The sequence below is a fragment of the Bufo gargarizans genome, chromosome 4 (genome assembly GCF_014858855.1).
Source record: "Bufo gargarizans isolate SCDJY-AF-19 chromosome 4, ASM1485885v1, whole genome shotgun sequence".
NCBI lineage: Eukaryota > Metazoa > Chordata > Amphibia > Anura > Bufonidae > Bufo > Bufo gargarizans.
The window spans coordinates 41,026,644-41,037,668 of NC_058083.1; the positions used below are offsets into that span (position 1 = coordinate 41,026,644).

At 47.7% G+C, this 11,025-nt stretch overlaps 1 protein-coding gene across 1 annotated transcript in view; it reads left to right on the top strand.

Moving 5' to 3' along the window:
- The window catches only part of LOC122935130 (cytochrome P450 2K6-like), a 97,610-nt gene that overhangs the window by 19,990 nt on the left and 66,595 nt on the right, over nucleotides 1–11,025 (top strand). The window contains exon 2 of the mRNA XM_044290896.1: nucleotides 3,555–3,745. Coding sequence (XP_044146831.1) covers nucleotides 3,563–3,745 — 183 coding nt within the window. The 5' untranslated portion in view covers nucleotides 3,555–3,562. The remainder of the gene's footprint in view (nucleotides 1–3,554; nucleotides 3,746–11,025) is intronic.

The window sequence follows — 11,025 nt, forward strand, 5'->3', positions numbered from 1 at the left end:
ACCTCCGAATCAGATCCTGGCCGCCATTCGCACCAGCCTGACCTCTCCCCTGGGTGAGCAGATTTTGGTGGCTCAATCTGGTGCTCCCTCTGGGAGACCCAACGGCAGGTGTTTTGTGCCTGAGGAGTTGCGCACTCGGTTGTTGCGAACCTACCATAACTCCAAGGCCGCGGGGCATCCTGGAAAGAATCAGCTGTCCTGGGCTGTTTCACGTCTGTTCTGGTGGCCTTCTCTACGTTCCGACATCGCCGCATATGTAGCAGCATGCTCCGTTTGTGCCCAGAGTAAGTCCCCTCGGCACCTTCCGTTGGGCCTTTTGCAACCCATAGCCACCGGGGAGCGTCCATGGTCACACCTGGGGATGGATTTCATTGTGGACCTCCCTACATCCCGAGGCCATACGGTCATTCTCATGATAGTGGATCGGTTTTCCAAAATGTGCCACTGTGTACCTCTCAAGAAGTTACCCTCTGCACAAGAGTTGGCCTCGATTTTTGCCAGGGAGGTCTTCCGGTTGCACGGTTTGCCCAAGGAGATTGTGTCGGATCGGGGGAGTCAGTTTGTGTCCAGGTTCTGGCGCGCCTTTTGCTCCCAGTTGGGGATTCATCTCTCTTTCTCATCGGCCTACCACCCTCAGTCCAATGGGGCCGCAGAACGATCCAATCAGGCCTTGGAGCAATTCCTTCGTTGCTATGTCTCCGATCACCAAGACAATTGGGTTGACCTCCTGCCTTGGGCTGAGTTTGCCAGGAACACGGCGGTGAACTCTTCCTCTGGGACGTCTCCCTTCATGGCCAATTATGGGTTCCAACCTGCCGTGTTACCGGAGGTATTCTCTCCCCAGGATATTCCGGCTGTGGAGGATCACCTTTCCGTCCTACGTGCTTCTTGGGTACAGATCCAGAGGTCCCTTGAGGTCTCTGCGCAGCGCCAGAGACTCCAGGCTGATCGCAGACGAGCGCCCGCTCCTTCCTACCAGGTCGGAGACCGCGTATGGTTGTCCACCCGCAACCTCAACCTTCGAGTGCCCACTCCCAAGCTGGCGCCTCGCTTTGTTGGTCCCTTCCGAGTTCTTCGCAGGGTAAACCCGGTAGCCTATGCCCTTGCGCTTCCTCCTGGCATGCGGATCTCCAACGTGTTTCATGTCTCCCTCTTGAAGCCACTGGTGTGTAATCGTTTCACTTCCTCGATTCCTCGGCCTCGTCCGGTCCAAGTGGGCAATCGTGAGGAGTATGAGGTGAGCAATATCCTGGACTCACGCCTGGTCCGCGGCCGGGTGCAGTTTTTGGTCCATTGGCGTGGTTATGGTCCAGAGGAGCGTTCCTGGGTTCCCTCCGCAGATGTCCATGCTCCTGCCTTGCTCCGAGCCTTCCACGCACGCTTCCCTCAGAAACCGTTCCTTACTCCGCGGAGGAGGGGCCCTTGAGGGGGAGGTACTGTCATGGTCTTACCTCCTTGCTGTTCTCCTTTGTTTGACATGTGCTGGCGGCCATCTTGGTTTCTGGGTTTCTTGTAGCCTCCCACCCTGCGGCTCCTCCTTCCCACTGGGAGGAGCTGGATGCCTAGCTCATATATAGGAGGTCTGTGGCTTCAGTTCCCTGCTTGGTCCTCCTGTGCTCACATGCTTCTAAGACTGCTGCTGCTTCTGGTTCCTGATCCTGGCTTCGTCTGACTACCCTGCTGATTCCTGATCCTGGCTTCGTCTGACTACCCTGTTGGTTCCTGATCCTGGCTTCATCTGACTTCCCTTCTGGTTCCTGATCTCTGGTTTCGCAAGACCCTGCTTCGGTTTAGCCATCCGTTTGGACTTTTGCCTTACAGCTTTATTTTCAATAAAGCCTTCTTATTTCCACTCATCTCTTGTTGTACGTCTGGTTCATGGTTCCATGACAGTGAGTTATAACACCTTTGAAGGGCCCTGTGATAGTATCCTGCGCACGCTGCAATTGGCGTCACGACAAATACAGAACATTAAACTTCCCAATTTCCTGACCCACTGCATTAGTGGCATCAGCGTACCAGATCCTGGTCACTGCACATGTGGCTACTCACATTGTACACGCTTACAGAAGAACTCCTTTAAAACTATTTCAAGATGTTAAAAACTCCAGATTTCCTCTATAGGATTGGATTATCTCCCACGGATGAATGCTGATGATGTGGGGGTAAGAACAGGCCCAGACTAGTAATCTGCCCTACTGGGCATATTTTGCATCTGGTGGTCTCTGCAGTCTGACATAATTAAACAGAAACTGCACAAATGCAGTTCCGAGCCTACGAAAGTTCAAGGACCGGTGATGACATAATCAGCACAGGTCCTCAGTCTCCAATAGTGAATGCAATTCAGTGTTAAGGAGGGGACAGGACCTTTGATGGGATCATCAAAGGTCCTAGGTCCTTGACCATCTAATAGTATAAAGGGGACCTGCAGAAAAAGGATTTCCCTATAACTCCAGCCTCACTACTGGTGTCCTGTCCTGCCAGTCTGCAAGACAAGTAAGAAATGGGGACAATGTTACTGCCTGTATGTGTGGCTATGGTTGTGCTGTTATTTGGCACTGTTGTAGAGGTATGTTGTGCTGCACGTGGTATTTATTTGGTGCTGTTGGAGAGATATTTTGTCCTGCACTGTGGTATTTATTTGTCACTAGTGATGAGCGTCAGGGGTTATATTTGAATTTGCGATATTTCGCAAATATTTTGTAAAATATTCATTGAATATTTGCGAATTCGAATATTCGTCATATTCAACTTTTATTTTTACTCCGAAAAATCGGCAATGTAATGATTGCGTATTATGCGAATATTACGTGATCAATACAGGTGTGGGTCAAAAAGGAATATTTAGCACTATAGAATAAATAGTGCTATATATTCATTTTTTTGAATATTCGTCATTTTTTTCCATCTGAAGTTATCATTCCTCCCTGCTTAAGTTGCTTGACACTATTTGGCACTGCTGGAAGGTATTATATTCTGTGTGGTGGCATTAGATAGATAGATAGATAGATAGATAGATAGATAATAAATATATGATAGATAGCCAGACAGATAGACAGATGATTGATAGATAGATAGATAGATAGATAGATAGATAGATAGATAGATAGATAGATAAATAGTTGATAGATAGATATGAGATAGATGATAGATAGATAGATAGATAGATAGCCAGACAGATAGACAGATGATTGATAGATAGATAGATAGATAGATAGATAGATAATAAATAGTTGATAGATAGATAGATAGATAGATAGATAGATAAATACAGCAATTCAGTTGCTTGGACAGTAGAAGATGCAACACATTTAATAAGAGATGTGCACCTCTTAATAAATTGGTCAGATCTGCCTCCAGTGGGGTTTTACTAAGACCGTTGTGTTCATCGTTAGTAAATGACCCCAAGTGTAGTTTATCTACAGTCCTATGTAGAGCCAAAATAACACATCACATTTTCATTGATTATAGCTAATGACAAACTCTGCTACAGAAATAAAATGCTGTCCGTTACCGTCCTGTATGCAATCATGGTTATATTTGTTTTTCCATAGAAACCACCATGAATGCCTCTGATCCCATCACGCTGGTTCTGTCCATCATTTTGTGCCTTTTTCTTGCCGTGTTTTTCTATGGACGGAAAAGAAACGCTCATTATAATCTGCCCCCCGGACCCAGACCGTTACCAATCATTGGAAACCTGCACATTCTAGACCTGAAGAAACCGTATCTGACACTTCATCAGGTAAAATTCAGTCTATATGATTATTCCTTCCTGGTTCTGGTTCTGTCACCTGGAAGGCATGAGAATATAACAAGCTATTTGCAGTATAGCGCAAGCCCAGGAGAAGTGGAGAGGAGGATGAGAGTGGTAGTGGCTCTGGCTGCAATAATTATTCATAGTGGCAATCTTCACACCAATGCTCCCTTGGGCCAGGGCAGTGATAGGAGGGTGCATTCTTTCTTCCCCCGATGCACATTCTGATGTTGGGGCTCCTGCCTGATTGTAGTTAGGGTACCCTAAGTGGTATGAGTTTGGTATGGCTGCAAGGCAGGAGACATATGGGCTATGCCAATTAACAGTAATTTTAAAACTATTAGACTACAGCACTCTGTCTAAAACTGGCAAAAATGGGTGCACGTCCGGATTGTGTTCTTTAGCTCCACCTCAAGAACTGTAGATATCACAAAAATAAATAAATCTTATCACCAATTTATTTAATTTTTTTGACAGCACTATGCCAATTAACAGGTCTGGAGTCAGTAACCAGAACAGTCAGAAAATAAGCAAGTCTTTCTTTATTAAAGTGCAGAATGAGAGTTATAATACATCCAACAGTATCAAGTACAATTCCAAATAATTCACAATGCAAATCTTGCCAGATAGAAATCTATGGATATTAGCAAGTGCGGGGGTAGTAGTGCTCCTTCCCTCTATCTTTCCTGAATCTCTATCTCTGCAGAATCTAAGGCTGGTAATGATATTCTTCTAAGCTTGACTGTAATTCCCAGCTGAAAGATACATCTGGCCAGGACCAGGGGCGTAACTAGAAGTGACTGGGCCCCACAGAAAATATTTGTAAGGGCCCCCCTCAGCGGTATACTGTACATTGTGGGGCACAGTGTAGGCTATATGTGTATAACATAAACATATTTCATATGAACATTTACAGTTACTTGGCCCTTGGGGATCTCGGACACCACTTCCACACTTTGGCCGGGGGCTCGGCGGAGCTGATATTGTGTTTTATCCTAATGAGAAAGATTTCATAATAAGAATTTGGAGAAAGGGCAGAGGGATAGCAGAGCAGGGAGAGGCCGGTGCTGCTACTAGGGGGTCATACCATGGGGGAGTAATAAAGCCTACCATAATGCCCCCCCCCCAGTAGTAATAATTCTCCTTATAATGTGACAGTGCAAAAATACCCCCTTGTAATGCCCCCAGTTGAGCTAATGTCCCCATAGTGCCCCCATAATGTGCCAGTATAAAATACCCCTATATAGTGCCCCCAGTAAATTCCCCCATAGTGCTCCTCTCCTCCCTTCCTGCTAGTGCCCTCCATAATGTACCAGTATAAAATGCCCCATATATAGTGCCCCAGTAGATGCCCCTCAGTGTCCGGCCTCTGATAGGCTGCTGGCCTAGTGTCCCCCATAATGCCCCCCAATAATGTGCCAGTAAGTGTCCCCATAGTGGCCCCCTATCATGTGCCAGTATCAAGTGCCTCTCTCCCCCCCCACATGTCCCAGTATCATAGTGCCATCTCCCCCTCCCATGTGCCAGTATCAAGTGCCTCTCTCATTCCCCCCCCATGTGCCAGTATCATAGTGCCAAACCCCCCCATGTGCCAGTATCAAGTGCCTCTCTCTTCCCCCCCATGTCCTAGTATCATAGTGCCATCTCCCCCCCCCCCCAAAAAAAAGTGGCAGTATCAAGTGCCTCTCCCCCCATGTGCCAGTATCATAGTGCCAAATCCACCCATGTGCCAGTATCAAGTGCCAAACCCCCCCACATGCCATCTCCCCCCCCCAAAAAAAAGTGGCAGTATCAAGTGCCTCTCCCCCCCATGTGCCAGTATCATAGTGCCAAATCCACCCATGTGCCAGTATCAAGTGCCAAACCCCCCCACATGCCAGTATCAAGTGCCTCTCTCCTCCCCCTTATGTCCCAGTATCATAGTGCCATCTCCCCCCACCCCCACAAAAAAGTGCCAGTATCAAGTGCCTCTCTCCCTCCCCCCTTCCCATGTGCCAGTATCAGGTCCCAACCCCTCTCCCCCCATGTGCCAGTATCAGGTGCCTAACTCCTCCCCATGTGCCAGTATCAGGTGCCAACCCCCCCTCCCCCCCAGGTGCCAGTATCATAGTGCCATCATAGTGCCATCTCCCCCCCCCCCTCACAAAAAAGTGCCAGTATCAAGTGCCTCTCTCCCTCCCCCCCATGTGCCAGTATCAGGTGCCAACCCCTCTCCTCCCCATGTGCCAGTATCAGATGCCTCTCCCCCCCATGTGCCAGTATCAGGTGACAACCCCCCCTCCCCCCCAGGTGCCAGTATCAGGTGCCAACCCCCCTCCCCCCATGTGCCAGTATCAGTTGCCAACCCCCCTCCCCCCATGTGCCAGTATCAAGTGCCTCCCGCTCCCCCCCAGATGCCAGTATAGGTGCCTCCCGCTCCCCCATGGCAGTAACAGTCGGGTATTAAAAAAAAATAATAAACACTTATACTTACCTCCATGTCAGCGATGCAATGCAGCCTCTTCCTGTGTCCCACCCTGTATGTCAGTGCTTGTATTCGAACCCACAACCTTCTGCTTCAGAGGCAAAGCATTTAACCACAAGACCATACCAGCTGCCTTGCTGCTGACTGAAAAAATATGAGACTTCTACTGTTATAGCTGGCTAAGTGTACATCTATACACATGACAGCTGCTCATATATAGAGATATAGTATGTGCTGGGACAGCTGTCATATACAGATATAGCAGTGCTAGGTGTGTTGGGGCAGCTGTCATGTGTATAGATGTACACTTAGCCAGCTATAACAGTAGAAGTCTCATATTTTTTCAATCAGTTGCAATGCAGCTTTTATGGCTTTGTGGGTTAATGCTTTGCCACTGATATATTGGAGGTTGTGGGTTCGAATCCCAGACACACCAGGAGACTTTAGGAGACAGTAAGATTAGATCAAATTAGCGAGGGAGCCTGGTCAGCCGCTGCTGTGAAGGGGCCCTGAACACGATATTTAACTAACTTGAAAATAAACTGTCACACACGCTGCCGGGGCTCCGGGCCCCGAAGCAGCAGCTGCTTCCCCGGTAGTTATGCCACTGGCCAGGAAGATATCAAAGTGTAGAAGGGTGCTTCAGCAATTTACAGTGAATACCTTACTGACTGAATCCAATGCTTAGCCATGCGGATTCTGGACCTTCTTGTTCTTCTTTTCTCTCTCTTTTTCTGGAGTACAGTAAAGTAGAGATGGCTTTCTTGATCCAAATATCTCAGAGATAGTGATTCTCTGGAATGTAGGCCTAGCCCTCTGATGAGTAAGCACATGTAGCTCCTCTCACTTCCTCAGCTAATACTAGAATTCTCTCCCACAAGACTGAACTAGGGGAGGATCTAACCCCATCGCCTAGCCTTCTAGAAGGTGCTAAGTCAAGGTTTTTAAAGGGGTTGTCTCACTTCAGAAAATTGCATTCCTCATGTAGTAACAGTGTTATTCAAGCACCAAAGTGCTAGGGTGCTCGAGTAGAACACCTCGGGATGCTTGGGTGCTCTACCGAGCACCTGAGCACAATGGAAGTCAATAGGGGAAACCGAGCATTAAACCAGGCACCCTCTGCTCTGAAGAGGGAAGGGTGTCTGATTCATAGGAAAAGGTGATAAATTGATGGAAACACCACTGAAATGGTTTTGGAACAGCATGGGGAGGATGTCTTGATGCATCTTGGACTCCCAGGTCGCTGCTGGGAACGATGTTGTCCACATAGTACGCCACTTTTACAGACTGACAATAATACGCACAAAACCGAAGATAAAATCGATTTTAGGGGAAAAAATGTTAGGAAATATTCTTTCCTGTATATTTACTTGTATATAGAGCGCCAGTTCGTGCCACGTGTCCAGCTTGGACACCCAATAGTTGTAAGGCACACAGGGATCACTGAGGATGCTGACATGGTCTACTATGTACTCCTTCACCATCTTCCAAAACGTTTCCCTCCTTGTGACACTAGGCAGTGCATTAGGTTGAGGGTTCTGGCGGGGTGTCATAAAACTGTCCCAGGCCTTGGAGAGTGTTGCCCTGCCTCTGTTGTACCTGCTGTGTGTTCCCATCGTCTCCCCTCCTCGGTTGTCCAAGGAACTATGTACTATGAAGCAAGCGTTGTCAGGTGGAAATTTTTGGAGACATTTTTCCTCAAGGACCTTCTGGTATTGCACCATTTTGCTTGTCCTCTCCACTAGAGATGTCCCAAACTATTCGCCGGCGAACAGTTTCCGGCGAATATCGCATGTTCGCGTTCGCCACGGTGGGCGAACATATGCGATGTTCGATTCGCCTCCTATACGTCATCATTGAGCAAACTTTTACCCTGTACCTCACAGTCAGCAGACACATTCCAGCCAATCAGCAGCATACCCTTCCTCCCAGACCCTCCCACCGCCTATCAAAAAGCAAGGACAGCATCCATCTTAGATTAATTCTGAAGCTGCAGTGTCACAAAGTTGTAATCACAATGCGATTAATGCAGGTTATATTAATCGCATTGCGATTACAACTTAGAGCTGGGTTCCTAATGGTTATATTGATAGAATATAACGAAGATTGAGAATATAGTGCTATATTCGTTGTCAATTCTAGCAATACAACCATTAGGAACTCAGATCTAAGTTGTCATCGCAATGCGAATAATGAAGGTTATATTAATCGCATTGCGAATTCAACTTAGAGCTAAGTTCCTAATGGTTGTACTGCTAGAATTGACTAATATAACGAATATAGCACTATATTCTCAATCTTCATTATATTCTAGCAATACAACCATTAGGAATCCAGCAGCTCTAAGTTGAATTCGCAATGTGATTAATATAAACTGCATTAATCGCATTGCGATTACAACTTTCTCAAATCCGACAGTACATTCTAGCATGGAGCCGTTCCCATGGTGATGGGGACGCTCCATGAGCACGGAAGTCGGCAGAAGCTTTAAGTTGAAGTCGCAATGCGATTTATAGAACTTGAATTAATGGCATTGCGATTTCAACTTAGAACTTCTGCCGACTTCCGTGCTCATGGAGCGTCCCCATGGGAACGACTCCATGCTAGAATGTACTGTCAGATTTGAGAAAGTTGAAAACGCAATGCGATTAATTCAGTTCTATAAATCGCATTGCGATTTCAACTTACCACACTCTGCGTCAACAACGTAATTTTCCATGGGTGTTTTGCCATGGATCCCCCTCCGGCATGCCACAGTCCAGGTGTTAGTCCCCTTGAAACAACTTTTCCATCACTATTGTGGCCACAAAGATTCCCTGTGGGTTTTCGAATTCGCCTTCCTATTGAAGTCTATTGCGGTTCGCCCGGTTCGCACATTCGCGAACATTTGCAGAAATTTGCGTTCGCCGTTCGCAAATGGAAAATTTTATATTCGCGACATCTCTACTCTCCACCACAGGAATGAAAAATGAGAAGTTCTCTTTGCAGCTGGGGTCGAGAAGGGTAAACAACCAGTAATCAGTGTTGGCCAAAATGCGTTGGAAAAAATGCGTACAATGTTTGGCCAGCGTTGTACGCATTTTGGGCAACACCGATTACTGGTTGTTTTCCCTTTCTCGACCCCAGCTGCAAAGAGAACTTCTCATTTTTCATTCCTGTGGTGGAGAGGACAAGCAAAATGGTGCAACACCAGAAGGTCCTTGAGGAAAATTTGCTCCAAAAATTTACACCTGACAACGCTTGCTTCATACTACGTAGTTCCATGGCCAACCGAGGAGGGGAGACGAAGGGAACACATGGAAAAGGCAGCCTAACATAAAGTCAGCTATGTGTGCCAGAGTCCCAATAGACAAGACTTCTCTGTGCTCATCAGGAGGATGACTCTCAATCTCCTCATCCTCTTCCTCCTCATCTACCAATCCACGCTGTACAGATGGAATAAAACTTCCATGGGTACTACCTCCTGTAGCGGAGGCAACTGTCTCCTGCTCCTCCTCCTCATCTTTCAATTCGCACTGAGATGACGAACTGAGGGTGGTCTGGCTATCACCCTGTGTACTTTCTTCCCCCATTTCCACCTCTTCCACATGCAAAGCGTTTGCAGCGAGCATTGTGATTAGCGAGCGTTTGAGTAGACACAGAAGTGGGATGGTTACGCTGATAATAGCGTTATCGCCGCTCACCATACATCAATGCCCACTTGTTGCTTGTGAAGAGTGGAAGCTGACTAGAAAAGTGACTACCATGTTGCAGCTGGTATTCCACTACTGCCCTCTGTTGCTCACAAAGCTTGGCCAACATGTGCAACGTCAAGTTCCAGCGCGTGCTCATGTCGCACAACAGTCGTGAGCTGGCAATTGCAAGCGCTGCTGCAGCGCTGCCAGGCTGGCGGAAGCTGTTGATGACTTGTGAAAATGGGCACACATGCGGTGCACCTTCACCAGTAGCTCAGGCAAATTGGGGTAGGTTTTGAGAAAACGCTGAGCCACTAGGTTGAACACGTAGGCTAGGCATTGTATGTGTGTGAGCTTGTTGAGCTCCAAAGCCGCCACCAAGTTACGGCCATTATCAGACACAACCATGTCTGGTTGTAGGTTGAGTGGCGAGAGCCACAGCTCAATCTGGTCCCTTATCCCCTAAACATATCAGTTTAAGCACGGCCTGTTGCCGCTTCCCCACTGCAGTGCTACACTGCTTCCAGCTACTGACTGATGGCTGACTGGTGCTGCAAGGTGATAATTCAGAGGTGGAAGTGGAGGAGGAGGCAGAGGAGGAGAAAGGCGGTTGCAGCCACTAATGTAGGTGGCGGCAGAAACACTGATGGAAGTAGGGCCCGCAATCCTTGGCGTCAGTAGCACCTGTGCCATCCCAGGGTACGACTCGCTCTCGGCCTCCACAATGTTTACCCAGTGTGCCGTCAGGGAAATGTAGTGTCCCTGGCCAAAAGCACTTGTCCATGTGTCAGTCGTTAAGTGGACCTTCCCAATAACTGCGTTGGTCAGGGCACGGGTGATGTTATGGGACACATGCTGGTGTAAGGCTGGGACTGCACACTGTGAAAAATATTGGCGGCTGGGGACAGAGTACATCAGGCTGCGGAAAGCCTCCGTTTCCACAAACCTAAATGGCAAAATTTCCAGGGCCAGTAATGTGAAAAGGTGCACATTTAGTGCAATGGTCTGTGGGTGGGTGGCTGGGTATTTGTGCTTTAATTCAAATTTATCGTCCCCACTTTCCTCAAAAAAGCGCCAGACTGCGGAACATCTACCCCTTGGCAAGGAAGACTGCTGCAAGGGGGTGCTTC